General features: G+C 40.5%; 1 protein-coding gene across 12 annotated transcripts in view; it reads right to left on the bottom strand.

Annotated features, from left to right (window-relative positions):
- The window catches only part of ERC2 (ELKS/RAB6-interacting/CAST family member 2), a 521,838-nt gene that overhangs the window by 225,236 nt on the left and 279,748 nt on the right, over positions 1 to 16,854 (bottom strand). For all 12 annotated transcript variants that reach the window (XM_083420965.1, XM_083420973.1, XM_083420963.1 and 9 more), the window contains one exon: positions 5,053 to 5,213. In XM_083420965.1, coding sequence (XP_083277091.1) covers positions 5,053 to 5,213 — 161 coding nt within the window. The remainder of the gene's footprint in view (positions 1 to 5,052; positions 5,214 to 16,854) is intronic.

Raw genomic sequence — 16,854 nt, 5'->3', positions numbered from 1 at the left:
ATATATTCTGTCAGCACTATTTAAATAATAAAATTGTAAATATCTAAAATGCTTTATCCTCACTAGTTAAATTAATAAATGGTATCTAAATATTGTAAAATAGCCAGACAAATGAGCACCACTCTATTCCACCATTATAATATTTCATTATTTGTGTCATAGAATATATTCAGCTTTAATCTAAGAGCATGAGAAGAGCCTGCTGGCTCAGTCCAGAACCCTGTTCTCACAGTGGCCAACCAGATGTCTGGGGGAAGCCCATCAGCAAAACCTGAACAGCACTTTCCTACTGGTTTCCAGATGCATACTGCCTCCAACAGTAGAGGAAGAACCAGGGGCGAACAAAGGCGTCGTGACACCCGGGGCGGGGCGTTGCTACGTAGGGCGCATATGCGGCATTGCTACGTACGACACATGCGGTGTACGTAGCGACGCCGCACATGCACTGTACATGGCGGTTTGCCAGCGGCGCCACTGGAGTGCCGTATGGACTGTGCCGGGATCCCTCCATTGCCGCTACAGCCACGAACAGAGGATCCTCTACATGCGGTTGTAGCGGCAATGGAGGGATCCCACCGCCATCCGTATGGCGCTCGAGCAGCACCGGCAGCAAATCGCTATTTACAGCGCATGTGCGGCATTGTTATGTACAGCGGATGCGTGCGACGGCACACATGCGCTGTACATAGCGGTTTGCTGCCGGTGCCGGGATACTCTGCTCGCGGCTGCAGCCGCGAATGGAGTATCCTGCACATGTGGCTGCCGTGGCGCGATGACTGCTCACGCATCTGCGAGCCCCCGCGGGGTGCCTTCTTGTCACCCCCCCAGACATGGCGCCCAAGGAAAACTGCCCCCCCCCCATTGCAACGCCACTGGGTAGAACACAGCCATCATGGTTAGTAGGCATGGACAACCTTATCCTCCAGGGATCTGTCAAATCCTCCTTTATAGCCATCAAAATTGGTGGCCATCACTGATCCCTATTAGCATAACATACTGATATTCATGCTAAGTACAATGCTATGCATATCTTACCCCCAGGTCTACCACCATTCTTCATCTGAAAGCAAGTATTTGGTGCACTCTTTACAACCTATGTAAAGGAGAGGTTGTAAAAAAAATGTTTCCATTATCATCTGAAGCACCTTCACCATCCACTCCTTCCACTGCTGCTATTATTTCTGTCAGAGGGAGGTGCTTTTTTAAAAAATTATCCAGAAGAGATAGTCTGCACATCAATACAGCACACATTGCCCTTTAAAGAAACAAGTTCATCAATGACGTTTCCTACGAAGTGATACTTGGAGGGCTTTGCTGCACTGCTGCTGTTCCTCAGCTTCATCAGGCAAACTTCAGACCTCTGTAACAGGTGGATTCTTCTCCAAAAGCCTTGGGTGAATGATTCACTGGTCTCTTTCCTCACGGTGTGCAGAAGCCTTGGGAAAGCTGACACTTGAGGGCAGCAGCTTGTGTAGGAAACGGATACCTGCAGGTGGATCTTGCCCTGCTTGTGAATCTTAAGCAAGTGGTTTGGATGGGTATAGCAAGGGATTCCAACAGCAGCCCAGCCCAAGTTATAATGGTAGGATATCACGTACCAGTTAGCACACCTTTGGAAAGTGTGATAAGCAAAGTTCAGGGAGGAAACAAACCTATCCTGAGGAACTCCAGGGAACAAATATTGTATCACACAGTAAATCCTTCTGATCTTGTAACCTGCTTTCTGCAAGATGTACCATGGAAAAGCAGCATGCGAATAAACTGATGAGGAAATGTGTAATTTATTGTATTAAACCCCACAATGCTTTCATTTGTATACACTTTTTCAAATCGTTTGTGGCGATGACGCCTATTATATACATTCTTAAAGATGTTTCCTAAAGAATTCACATCCATGAGAGGCAAATGTGGATTTAGGTAAGATTGGCTGAGCACGGCAGTTACAGAAAGATGAGGCATTTTAAATGGCATGTATATTTTCAATGCACGTTCAAAATATTGTCTGCTTAATTTTTGTGTATTCCTTGCTATAGATGTGCCCACATTGGGCACATTCTTACAGAGGCCATCAATTTCAAAGATTGTGCTGCAAATTTAATGTACTATAATTACGTATACTTATCTTTATGGTGGGGAGGAAGTTCAATTTAATTATATCCTTCTGTTCTTTTTTTAGTTTCTTAAGAACAAGTATAGTGATAGTGTGGAATGCTTATAGCTTTTCACCAATTCTGCTTTGTAATCTTGGCAACATCTGTTTAAAACTGATTTTCCTCCCATCTCATTACACCCTCCTATGGAAAATGCACTAGTAAAAGAATAAATAATAAGTGATTTTATCATCCTTGTCCTGTCACACAGATTAAAACAGTTCTAGTATTCCTCAGGAACATGATATTCACCCAGACATAATACACTAAAGCTCAGGGCTGTCAGCTATCAAAAATCTTCTTTGACATAACCCACATCTTTTGCAACCTAGTTTCTATGGCATAGTAGTCCACCTCTTTGGTACTAATATTTAAAACAAGTTATTCCACCTTTAGTGATAATGCTGTCACACAGAAGGAAATCTAATGAGTGGCCTGTGTTCTCTCAGAAATGCAAGAACTGTTTCTTAAGTCAAAAATTCATATGTCACATCGTTTTTAACTTCTAGCTAACTTAATGGACCATTTCCATTTTAAAAGCCTAATTGCTCAAAAGAAAGCTTTGCTGTTTATTTAATGACAAAATATCTCTTTTCAAAGACTACAGGGAAGGAGAGTAGGTCCCAGAGATGCTCACTAGGCTCAATAGACATATCAGGGAATATACCCATGGGGATCTGGTTGGCCACAGTGAGAACAGGATGCTGAACTAGTTGGGCCACTGGCCTGATCCAGCAGGGCCCTTCTCCTTAGACTGCTGCCAAAGAGTCATTAACAAAGTCTTGACCCCTTTGTGACTAAAGTTAGGACAAACAGAAATGTAAATAAACCTGGTTGCTCATATGGAACTGTTGTGATACCCAGATGTTTTGGATGAGTAAGATTCAAAACCTGGGGGTACTGTGTTTTTAAAGCTTGCAGCTATGATTAATATTTATCATTATAGCTAAGGCTGTGCTGAATAGGACTAAGTAGCAGAGGGGCAGGAAACATGGGCAAATCTGAAGAACTCTGGGTTGGATTGGGCTTATCTTAAAGATGAGGTGGCTGAGATTTTGAGTTATATTTACACACACACGAGAACTCCCAGAAGTGCAAGCTGGATTTCGAAGGGGCAGAGGAACCAGAGACCAAATTGCAAACACGCGCTGGATTATGGAGAAAGCTAGAGAGTTCCAGAAAGACATCTACTTCTGCTTCATTGACTATGCAAAAGCCTTTGACTGTGTCGACCACAGCAAACTATGGCAAGTTCTTAAAGAAATGGGAGTGCCTGATCACCTCATCTGTCTCCTGAGAAATCTCTATGTGGGACAAGAAGCTACAGTTAGAACTGGATATGGAACAACTGATTGGTTCAACATTGGGAAAGGAGTACGGCAAGGCTGTATATTGTCTCCCTGCTTATTTAACTTATATGCAGAATTCATCATGCGAAAGGCTGGGCTGGATGAATCCCAAGCCGGTAGAAATATCAACAACATCAGATATGCAGATGACACAACCTTGATGGCAGAAAGTGAGGAGGAATTAAAGAACCTTTTATTGAGGGTGAAAGAGGAGAGCGCGAAATATGGTCTGAAGCTCAACATCAAAAAAACGAAGATCATGGCCACTGGGCCCATTACCTCCTGGCAAATAGAAGGAGAAGAAATGGAGGCAGTGAGAGATTTTACTTTCTTGGGCTCCATGATCACTGCAGATGGTGACAGCAGTCACGAAATTAAAAGACACCTGCTCCTTGGGAGAAGGGCGATGGCAAACCTAGACAACATCTTAAAAAGCAAAGACATCACCTTGCCAACAAAGGTCCGTATAGTAAAAGCCATGGTTTTCCCAGTAGTGATGTATGGAAGTGAGAGCTGGACCATAAAGAAGGCTGATCGCCGAAGAATTGATGCTTTTGAATTATGGTGCTGGAGGAGACTCCTGAGAGTCCCGTGGACTGCAAGAAGATCAAACCTATCCATTCTTAAGGAAATCAGCCCTGAGTGCTCACTGGAAGGACAGATCCTGAAGCTGAGGCTCCAATACTTTGGCCACCTCATGAGAAGAGAAGACTCCCTGGAAAAGACCCTGATGTTGGGAAAGATTGAGGGCACAAGAAGAAGGGGATGACAGAGGACAAGATGGTTAGACAGCATTCTCGAAGCTGCAAACATGAGTCTGACCAAACTGCGGGAGGCAGTGGAAGACAGGAGTGCCTGGCGTGCTCTGGTCCATGGGGTCACGAAGAGTCGGACACAACTAAACGACTAAACAACAACAACAACAACAACAACAACAACAACAACACACACACACATTTAGCTGCCTTCCCTAGATGAGATTTGATATCCATTTTGAATTCCTTTGTAATTTGTGACACATTGCACAGGAAGGATGCTGCCGTTAGCACAAATTTGAAAGTCTCTTCTCTTCTTGCCTGTCCTCTGTGTCCATATGAAGGTGTGGGAAAGCTGTCATAGGTGGGGTATTCTGCCACAAATGGCAAAGGGAACATTGCCAGGCTGACAAGGGCAGCTGCCTCACTGCTTAAAGCTGAGGCATTTTTTTGGGGGGGGGGGGGGTTGGGAGCCTCAGCTACCTTGTGCTTAACACAGCCTCCAGTTTAAGTTATTCAAAGTTACCCACAGCAAAAGATTAACCCAGTCTTCAAGTGGTGGTGATGGGGATGTTTTGCCCCAGCCCCCAAAGTTGTGAAAAATTCTGAGCCAAATGAGTCAGCACTTATTATTATACATCCCAATGCAGTGAAATCACATAGCCCAAAGCACCCCTTGTTCTCATTTTTTTAAGGATGCACATGAAACAAAGTATATCCATAGAGCAGAAAGGGAAAATAAAATGAAAAATCATGTTCCCTTGAATCCCATCAAAATCAAAATATATGTGTACTTACTTCATTTCCAGTATCTCTTCTAGCTGTTTTCTCCGTTCTATTCTTAAATTGGCTAGATGTGCTTCTTTCTCACCCAGAGACTGTTGCGTTGAGGCAAGCCGTGCTTTGGTAGCATCCAGTTCTTGTCTGGTCTTATCCAGGGCATTCCTTAGTTCTTCTAACTAAAAAAAGGCATATGAATTAAGTGGTCACAATGGTAATGTGTAAATAAACAGTTAACTTTAAGCTTGGATTCTCCTTCTCTTGTCAAATAAGCAGGCTTTTACATAATAAGGTAATTCAGAAAATTTTATGGCTACCACACTACTTACAATTTTACTTTTTTATTTATTATTTCAGTTGTATTCCAACTTTTCTCCAGGGAACAAGGAATTGCTCTACCCTTTTTACCCTCACAACAGCCCTGTGAGGTAGCTTTGGCTGAGAGACAGCAACTGGGTCCAAGATTACCCAGTGAGCTTCATGGCTGGATTTTAACCTTGGTTTCCCAGTTCCTAGTTTCCAGTTCTACCACTTTAACTACTACACCCTATGGGAAGCCTGAAAGCAGGACTTATCTGACTGACCAGTATAGGAATCTACTCGTAGCAATTATGTTGATTATAAATGGTGTCTATATGTGTGTGTTGCTCACATCTTTGCTCTTTTAATTTTAAAATTGCTCTTTGAAATGTTGCAGGAGTGAGAAATGTCATTTTTCCTTACGGTGTTTCCACACAAAAATTTCAGCAATACAGATTAAAATGTCAGAGTATCAATACCCAGGTCCAACTTAGACATACTGATATAGACTGATAATAAATCTTAAAAAACCACGGAGGAGGCAAAAATGGACAGAGTGAATGGAAGGTATTTCCCTCCCCTTTTTTTTTTACCCTTCATATCTATCCATTCCTCTTCACATAAGTCCCCGAATGTTTCACCGTCTATTGATCCCTGTGCCACCACTTTATTTCTCGCTGCCACCACCCAGGCCTTATCTGGTACAATACTGAGTCCAGTCAGGGTTAAATTGGAACATAAGCTTTTGTTTATTTATTGCAGTTTAACAAGTGTGGGGTTTCATAAACAGTATCAGTCAATTATATTCATGGGGTGTCTATCGAGACCTATAACTTCCGCTACCTGCTCTCACTCACTAAACCACCTCTCAGATATTTACTTGTCTTCCTAGCCCCTAACTATTCCTGACTCAGCTTATTTCACTACACTAACTCAACCTACCCACAAACTCTATCCCAATTCACTCCCACTCCAACCAACCACCCAACTCCCAACAAACTCCTTTGCCCCTCCCAGAGCTGGTTTTATAGTCCCTCTGACTCCACCCCCCTGGGTTCTGATTGGGTAACCTGTTTAACTATTTCATCTCCTGCACTCTCATATGTTAACGTCACAATAAGCTTTTGGGCTCACGGAGTTCCCTTTGTGGAAAGCTCCTGCAACTTCTCTACTGAGCCAGGACATGTCCTGTTTGACCAGAAGAGGCACAACAGGTTTCTTGGACTCAGCTCTACTGGGCTGGTGGGCAAGAGGACACAGCCAGAAGTCATATCCTGTAAGCTCAGGACAGGGCTGCCATGCAGCACACTTTCCTCTTGCCTAGGGGATCCATGGAGTCTGTAGGTAAGAGGGATGAGGCAACAGTCATGCCACTGGAGCGCAGGCCGAGAGGTGCAGATGGGGGGGCGGGTGCCTCTGTCCAGGAGCTCCAGTGGTTTTTGTTGGCTGAGGCTAAGCAACCTCTGAGAATAAGAAGCTGACAGCCATATTCTCCAAGTTCAGTTCCCTCCTGCTCACTCCATGCCCCAAGTTGAAGGCAAGCAAACAGACAGTGCCAGCCCCAGCTGACAGCATACCATGCACACATCTCTCAATTCCAATAGGTTAATAGGAGACTAATCGGGCATACTTAAAAATGACAATATTCCTGCACACTTCTGCGGTACCAATCTCCAGTATAAAGGACCTTCCAGTGTCCTGCCATTCATTTTCCCTTTCAGTGCAGCTCAACATGGGAGACCCACTTTGATAGCAGAAGGATTAGTCATTATACCCTGCTTTCATAGTTATGTCAATTTTGACCTTCAAGATAATCCTGCTACCTTACAGGATAGTTTGCCTAGAAGAGAATTCTCTTTGATGGAAAACAATTAGGCTTGTGATTTAAAAAAAAAACACACCAAAAACCACCACCACCCCCCCGAATCTCTTTAGATAAACTGTGCAAGTAGAGCAGAACAACTCTTTAGCTGGTGTTAAAGTACAGTGCTGTCAGGCTGGCCTCTCTGGTTAATGTCAATAGCACTACGTATAAAAGGTGACTAAAGTGTGTACAAATGTTGATCTTAGGGGAAGGTATGCCTAGAATCATACACACATCTACTATTTCATCCAGTAGGTCAGTTTAAGGGAGAGAGGGCAAACTGGGAGTTTTCTTGCCAAAAATAGATTCCTAGCACACTTGCAACACTATACTCCAGAAGGCAACTTTACCACTTGCATTAATTGTGATATATAGAAATCAGGGATGCTTATCCCATTAGTTTCTGTGAAGCAACAGAAGTGAATGGTGGGTGTCGCAAGACTCACTCTTCATAGGAAGAAAAACGCTTTGTGCTTGATGTTGCAGTGTTCACACTTTGAGACTTATTAAAATATACTTGTAAAATAATGCATTTAGATTTCATGATTAACATGAGATACCATGAGCCGATTAATTTAGAATAAAAATGGCATTGTATCAGCAAGCTAGCAAAAAAAGAGTGCTAGCCATGTTATTTGCAAAGTAAGATAATCTGCAATTCAACATCTATCCTATTCATCCTTAACAGCATTTTTGTTATGAGGTTGTCTCGTTTGTTTGTATCTGACAAATCTACCAAAAACTAAATACTGAAAGCATTTGCTAATGCTCATTAATGATGACTGAATAGGACTCAGCCTGAAGTTGTACCAGTCCTGCAGATGGATAAATACAAGAAAACGCTTCACTTTATTTATACACACAATGTGGCAGAGCAGAGGTTATATGCTAATGCATGAATCCCAAGGAATAATCTGTACAAACTGTACTGAATAATTTTGTACAGTATTATTACATTTTGCATGCAATTTCCTAACTAAAATGCCAATATATATGGAATAACATTAAGTTATTTTATTTCAGAATATCAGAAAGAGGTAGCTGCATACTGTTACTCATTATGAGCAACTGATGCTCAATATTATTTGGGTTACCTGGGGCAAGGGATAAGAGTGCACAATTAATGTGCCCTCACAAATTAATCATCTTCCCTTTGCTCACCATTCCTGGGAGCCTTAAAAATCAACCTTTGGTGGTGCTTGCTTAGCGCTGTCTGAACTGTGTGTTTATTGTCCAGACGCTGGACAAAGACAAATTCAGAGCACACTCTGTACATGTGCAGACTCTCATTTTACATTCTCTGTAGCAATGGACAAGCAAGAAGCTGTTCCGAAAACCAAATTGCACCCGTTGAGCATTACTGACTAATGCTCAGAAAGTCTTGAGGGATAATTTTTTTATATTTAAATCACTGATTTGAAATAGGTTTCTAATTCAAATAACCTTATCTCCATGGATCAAAAGAAATAAACACATATTTTTAAAGTAGGCAAATCTGTAACATGTAAAATAAACTATTAAAATACTAGTCTCCATTATTGCTTAAACTTCTTAATTCAATGGCAGGCCAAACATTAACACCTCTGGAAATGATTCTAACTTTCATACTTACAGTATATTGCTCAAATGTTTGTCATGTCTGTACAAAAAATTACTAAATTCATCCAAACAGTATTTTTCTGGGCATACAATGATCAAGGTATCAAGCATCATCTTAAAACACAAGCCATTGCAACTTTTATTCAAGGGGCTAAGAAAACTGGAACTTCATTCTTAATAGATTTGAAGTGGATGTTAGCTAACAGTCAATGTGCATTTTAGAGACATCCAAATGGGAAACTTCTTGAAGCTAATACATTATGGATGGATGGCGTGCTTGGATACACAGCTAGATGCATTACTTTCCATTGAAAAATCATTCAGACTAGCATCCAAATGCAAGCCCTATCCAAATCCTGAGCCAGCTAATAACCTACATGCAGCTGAATCAGGATGAGGGACTATCAACCTGGTTGCAAATTAGGGACATGCTCCCCTCTTCCCCAACACCTGTTCACTTGTGAATAACTTTACACTTTTTTGCCAATGGGTGTAAAAAAAGACTTCTCAAAGGGGACTGTATTTTGGGATGTATTTTGAGGAGATTATCTGTCCACATGTAAAACTGCAGAGATTGTGGAGTATACTATTTCAAGTAAATAAAAATAAAAGAGTTCTGCATTTTTTGTTTTGTTTTAAAAATCAGTTATATTAATTGTCCCTGCTTTCAATTTATATCTGAATGTAATAAATGCAGACCCTCTGCCAAACAGAATCTATGACCCTCTGCCAAACATATTGAGCTAGAGGTTTTTGTTTTTTTTGTCTATGTACAGGAATGAACCAGAGGCAAATACAAGTAACTTTTGAGGTCAAGTATTTTGGTAAAATATGCTGGTTTCTGGGCCAGCCCTTTCAGACTAATATGAGCCTAATCTCCAGCCGAAAGTTTTAGATTATGCTCCTACTGAGTTGTCTAAAAATTCTGTTTACTAAAACAGATGTGTTCTAGTTGTTATAGAAATCTCAGTGTTCTGGAAATACACGAATTAGAATGCTGGAAAGCTATTTCAGATCAACGATTTAAATTGGCTCCTTCGATTTTTTGGTTATTTAAATAATGATTCAAATCAAGAATTTAAACCTTTGTAATTTAAATTGATCTACTGTGCCCAACATGTGAGCTATCTGTAGATTTGCACTTAGTGGAGCCACAGACTGTGCTTGAATTATTAGGACTGAAAGTGTAACAGGTGCTCAGGAGAAGGGAGAACTAGCTAACTAAACACTGCTTCCTCCTAAACTCAGACAGGAGAGTTATGCTGCTTCTATCATAGTAGGTTCACCCAGACAAGCAAACATACGAGATTCATGCAAACGAGCTTGCCCTCTTAGGCTACTTTTTGCAGGTTTTGCCTTACTTCAGGAGTGGGGAGCATTTTCGGATCAAGGGTCACATTACTGGGTAATAAAGGCTTTCTGGGAAATGATATATAATTAGTTGAAAAAATGTTTAAAATAACTTTTGTTATTTTTGTTGTTGTTGTTATAAAACTAGAAGCCTTTCTATTAGGAATTATAGGTACCAACATCCCAAAGGAACAGAAAAGACTTTTTTTGTATATGACAACAGCAGCACGGATGCTACTAGCCCAGAGATGAAAAGAAGAAAGAGTTCCTGCCAGAGAGGACTGGCAAACTAAGCTGTTAGACTACGCCGAAATGGCAAAACTGACCAGGAAACGCAGAGTCCAAGAAGAAAAGAAATTCATGAATGGGAAAAATTTATTTAGGAGACGACTGTAAGCAAATGAAAACATTAGCAGGATTTTAATCCCACTTGTAATGTAACGAATATTATGGACAATGTGGATAGATACAAAATATAGACTATGAAATAATATGCAGTTGGAAATGTTGACAATAGGACCCATGGAGGAGAGTGGGGAAAGTCGTGAGATTCAGAGAAATCTCTTTTTATGGATATGTATTTGGCATTGTAACTAATTTGCATTTGTAAAATCAAATAAAAATGATTTCAGAAAAGGATCGCATTACCTACTAGATAACCTCCTGCATACCATGTTAGTGATGGGTGGGTTCAGTAGCAAAAATAGGCCAGGGCAGACCTGCTATCCATCCACAGGTGTGCCTGGCATCCATACATGTTTCTACTTACCACTAAAACAAGGGATAGGGCCCATGTGATGGCTTTGCCCTCTGAGTGATCCAGCTCACATGTGCTGCCTAAATCACTACCTCTGGTTTTGCTGTCTCTCTTCTTGGACCCCAGATTGAAACACATGGTTGCTGCAAGGATGACTGTGGCTAGGGGTTGGAAGACCACTTTGGACTGGCATGAAACACATATGGCACCTTCCTCTTAGAAAAACTAACATTGAGGCTGGCAAAGGCTGAATCAGATACATTTGATCAGAATCAGATACATTCGGCAAAGGGGCTCTGGCTGCCTGAGCGGTTTTGGGGGATACAGTTTAGGGAAGTTTTTAATGTTTGATGTTTTATTGTATTTTTAATATTTTGTTGGAAGCCGCCCAGAGTGCGGAAACCCAGCCAGATGGGTGGGGTATATAATAATAATAATAATAATAAGTCATACTTCTTGCCCTGATGTGCATTGGGTATTGGATTTGTTTGTTAATGAATGTTATATTTCATGGGGTTGTGGGGGTTTTTTTGGTAGATCTAAAATAACCTTTTTTAATAAAAAAAAATAAACCATCAAAATAAATGAGAATAGCACCTGGACATTTTTGCTTCACATCTCAGTTTCCACAAGGATTAGAGACTTATTCTTCTTTTAATTTTTTTTTTTAAATAAAAAGTTAGACAACTAGTGCTTATGGTTCATTATGGCCAATGTTCCTCCTTGCTTCCTCCTGCAAAAACTCATATGCACCATCCAGGCAGGCAAAAGGAATTATCAGAACTCAAGGACACATTTCAGCCAAGCCAGAGAACTCAAGGAGCTAAAAGTAGGACTGGTGAGGCATGTGGCTGAGGAGAGGATGTAGCCTGGGAAAAGTCCTGACATAGAGAACTGGTACTCAACTACATTGGCAAAGAAAAAGTGCTTTATATGCGTTGTATATGCATTATAACACTGTGACACCAAATGGCGCTGTGGAGTTCTGTTTTTGCCAACCAGATTTCTCATACAAAGTTTACAACGCGTTTAACTGAAATGCTTCTTTGATGTGTCTAGATCATGGGTAGGCAAACGAAGGCCCGGGGGCTGGATCCGATCCAATCGCCTTCTAAATCCAGCCCGCGGACAGTCTGGGAATCAGCGTGTTTTTACATGAGTAGAATGTGTGCTTTTATTTAAAATGCATCTCTGGGTTATTTGTGGGGCATAGGAATTCATTCCCCCCCCAAAAAAAAATATAGTCCGGCCCCCAACAAGTTCTGAGGGACAGTGGACCGGCCCCCTGCTGAAAAAGTTTGCTGACCCCTGGTCTAGATCCAGCCCTGGAGAGTAATATCTGGCCCTGAGCCTCAGGTTCTCCACCCCTGCCTTACCTTAATAAGTCTACCCATAACACGTAGATGTCAAAGGGAGATGATACTGCCAGCTTGGAGTAGCAAGTGGAATGGGAAATGTATTCTGATTGAAACTGTGGGGTGCTCTGTTGACAATAAATGTGAAAACATTCATCCAAACCCATAAAATGAAGCAGTCAAGTATTTCAACTAACTAGAACATGGGTTATAGTCCCTGGGTTGTCTCCCATCTTACTCATCCTCAGAGCAGTCCCACTGAAATTAATGGGCACAACTAACTCAATTCATTTTTATGGCTCTACTCTGAGTAAAATTTAGTTGGATACAGCTGCTTATATCAAATAGAGTATTTGATCCTTCACTTAATTACTGTGCTTTTTCTATTCCACCATGAACAAAGGATTTAGATTGTAATCAACATTCTAAACAAGTTTATTTTTTTTGTATACTCTGTCCCCAAGGTTCAAAACAGAAGTGTAGGAAAACTTTCACCCACTGCAAACATGATCAGAACTATTTATATAAATTGGAGCGTGAATTCATGTATGTGATGGGCCTTACAAAAGAGTTCCAATGGCCACTCAAATATGGACAGTGTTTAACAACAACACTTACATATGCTTCTGTAGCCAGCAGAATTTACAGCATTTTTTAAGAAAAGTTTTCCTCTTCAAATATTTCCAGTAAAGAGCAGAGTTTATACAAAATGATTAGGAGTGAGGCTAGTCTAAATATAATATACTTGTAAGGGAAATAACATTTATTTCTCTGAGATCCCAGGCACTGCTGATGGCAGAAGCAAGGCTGGAATGTACAGATAATTATCTTTAAGGCCAGTCGACTGTTAGAAGGCCTACATAATATCACCTTTAAGATCAAGCCAAGACATTCCAGTCTGAATCAGGGTTTATTTATTAAAGGATTTAGCACTTTTAGATCCCATATTGCTTGGAAGACCACCAATTTCCATTCTCAAATATCCAATTTCTCCAATTTCTTGTTACATGCGTAAAACCCTCAGGATCACATCTGCACATTCACAAACGAAGGACACAAAAATACCTTCTCTTTCGCTGACATAAAACTCCATTGGAAGCACCTTCAAAGAAAATCTTACAGAGACTCTTCAAGTAATTCATTAAGTATTGTTCATCAAGATATGGCAGAAAACATCAGAGGCATTTCTGCCTGGATGTGTTCAAGTTTCGGCTGGACTGGACTGGGCCAGAAACAATCAGATCAAGGCTGATTCCGGAAGGTTCCGGAAGAAGCTTTCAAGACCAATTTTGAGCAGACCAAGAAACAGAAATGATACCCATTTCCAAATGAAAACTAGGGCAGCTGAGAGTGACGCACTGAAATAAGAGCTCATCCCTTCCCTTTGATTTTTTAAAAACTTTGTTGTATTTTGCTGTTTTAGTCGATTGCTTCAAGATACCTATGCCCGTATAACTGTGCACTGTCTTTACCAATTCATGATGCTAAGCTAAATGTTATACCAGATATGTAAGTCAGAAGGCTGAATTAGATATGATGAGAAATGCATTTTATGTTATTGTTTTTAAAAGCACCGAGGTGTCTTTGTCCTAGGTTGGGACCACGATGAAAGGAGCTTTAACCCTTTCTCACATGCCATTTCCCTAATGAAAACCACCCTCAAAGCTATTGCTCGCTCCAAGATGCAAAACCCCTTTTATCCACACCATGGTCTTTGAGGTTTGAAGTTCAGGTTTGTTCCAATTTCTTTGTGTTGAAAGTATGTGGAAGATTGTTGTGATATTGAGGAGTTAGTGTGGTGTAATGCACTCCCTCCTTCTATGACCAGTTTACCTTCACCCCTTAGTAGTCAGACATGATTTTCCTTCTGTTGCTTTCTGTTTCATTTTTGCTGAGCTGTATCTGTCTCAGACAGTACATGCTGGGTGTCTGCTATTCATCTCTAGATAGTCCTTGATGACATCTCAAGGCCATCCACCTGTTTAGGAAGTATCTGGGATGGCTGCACAGTTATCTATATTGGTTGCTTGCCACTGAACCCTTAATCTGTCCAAGGATATAAACATGATCAAAAGTGTTGTGGAACCAACACTGTGAGTGTAATTACTAAAACAACCTGTGGTTCAAGAATAATTTAGTGAAATGAAGTATGGTTGATGAGATTAAGACATAAAATGGTGGGGAAAGTCTGTCTCTTGAAACTTCACACATCAGTTGCTGTTCTCAGGGGTTCCCAGTAACTGAAAGGACATAAGTTGTCTTTCTTTTATTTGCTTTTTATTTCCTCATCCTATAAATAAAACCTATGTACTGAAGAACAGACCTAGTGTGCTTTGTTGCTTTGTCCAAATCAAAAAATAATCTCTGCCCCTTGGCAAAACATTCCTTTTCATGATTTTGGGGAGAGTTCCTTTTTTTCTTTGTTGTTCCCCACGGGAAGAAATCTTCACACTTCTTAGTCAGGCTTCAAAACCATTCCAAATATTCTGTTCCTATGGAACAGCTTTCTGCAGGCACAGCCCTCAACAGGAGAGGAGTGGTAACAGTTATTATAATTATATTTCTAATATTTTTTTCTGCATATCTTGAGATTCCCTGAATGTACGGAAAGTTCATAAACTCCTACATTGTCTACTGGCAATCTCATTCCATTGTCCTACCAGTTAGCACAGAACGATCAAGTTTGTTCCTACAGATAATGATAAATTGTATTACTCAAGTAGTTTCTTTCTTTAGAAGCTTCTCAGACATTCCTTTGTGTAAAAAAAAAAAAGGCAGCTGAAAGGCAACCTGCCTGTCTGCCATTATCAACCTTCCCCTTCAATATATAACTGCAGTGGTATGTTGCAGCTGTAGTGACAATTTACACGAAGAAACCAAACTGAAGTTCCAGAGGTCTTTCCAGTGGCTTGCATGGATTGGCTGTGCACCCAAAGACATGCCCTGAAATCTTCTGCAAAGCACAATAGTTACATGACAGATGCTTAAGTCGACTGATACATCAAGTAGAAACTGTTCCTTGAGGGTGGAAATATTACTATTTCCCCTCTTTATATATTGTTTCAATACACATCAGGCTATGTGCACAAAGCACTATTTCCATGAGTTTCCATAACAGTAAACTTTACTAAGTCTTCAGTCTACTTACCAAAAGTAAGTAGTAATTATTGCTCTAGTTCCTGTTCTTGGCATTTCCTACTTTGATACCCGTATTTTTTATTTCACCAATCTTCCATTTCCCCATAAATATATTTTCTTTCTTTCTATACACATTATTGAACTGTCAAGTGTGCCTCTCTCTCTCTCTCTTCATATGCTTTACTTTATAAGTAGCAAATAGCTCTGATCAATTTTTAAAAGAACTTTTAATCAGCCACAACATTGTCTCAACTAAGTTGGGCAGCAGTTTTTTAAACATATATATTATTTTTCAAACAAGCGTTTACGAAAACCAAACACATATGCAAATCTGGCTGACCAACTAAAATTCCTGTGTTTAATCAACTAAGAACTGAGTAATAGACCTGCTTTCAAGCCTTTGCTTCCAACAGTTTTCTGCTCTTTCTAGTGCCAGTACTGAGGGCATGTTGAATTTCTCCCACAAGATGTACTGATGACTACCAACAAGGACAGTTTTGAAAGAGGATTAGATAAATGCATAGAAAATTAAGCCTATCGATGGTTAGCAATCGTGAACACTACATATTACTGTATTTTTCTGTCTTTTGGGGACTCCAAACTGAGAAAATGGAGGAAATTGCCCTCATGTATAAGACGACCCCAATTTTTAAACTTAATTTTTCAAGAAAATAACCTAGTCTTATACACGGAAAAATACGGTACCTTTAGGATCAGAAGCAGCATGTGTCTGAATACCAGTTTGGGCAGGGAGGAGAGAGACACATAAGCATGGAGAGTGCTATTGTTCTCACATCCTACTTATGGCTCTGCGGAGCCATCTGGTAGGCACTCTGGGAACAGAATTCTGGACTAGAGAGGACTTTGGTCTGCTCAAGTAATGATTCTGTTTCTCATAGAGGAGGCACAAATGCCGTGAGGACCTTACCTATATCCCCCAGTGAGGTAGACAAATATGGGAGTTGAAGGCTAAGCCTTCTCCTCAGGTTCCAAGTCAACCAAACTTCTAAAAAGTCCAGGTTGTTGGACCCAATACTGAGGCTTCCATTCACGAGACCTGACTAGGGAAAGAAGGTGAGAAATAGAAAGAAATGCTGCTGACTCTGAAAATGGGCAGAGAGCCACCTTACACTAATTTTCTCGTCCAGACATTGTCAGTGGGAGGTTTTATAGCACAATGGCATAATAAGAAATTTATGACAAGCATGTCCAAACAATGCAAAACATTTTTTCCCCACAACACAGGGCATTCCAACACCTTTAAAGCCAGTGACAATTTTAAAAACAATTGAAACAAGATTTCTTTAAAAAAACAACAACCACAAAATCCTGTCCCAAGAATTTTTAAACTATTGGTATTCTCCTGAATAAAACATATAGCACCTAATAATGTTGAGGAAAGAAGGCCATACAATTATCCACATGCATGGTTAAGTTAAAGCCAAACTGAAGTAAAT

The sequence above is a fragment of the Podarcis tiliguerta genome (assembly GCF_965153285.1).
Source record: "Podarcis tiliguerta genome assembly, chromosome: 2".
NCBI classification, from domain to species: Eukaryota; Metazoa; Chordata; class Lepidosauria; order Squamata; family Lacertidae; genus Podarcis; species Podarcis tiliguerta.
This window is presented reverse-complemented; position numbering and strand designations above follow the sequence as displayed.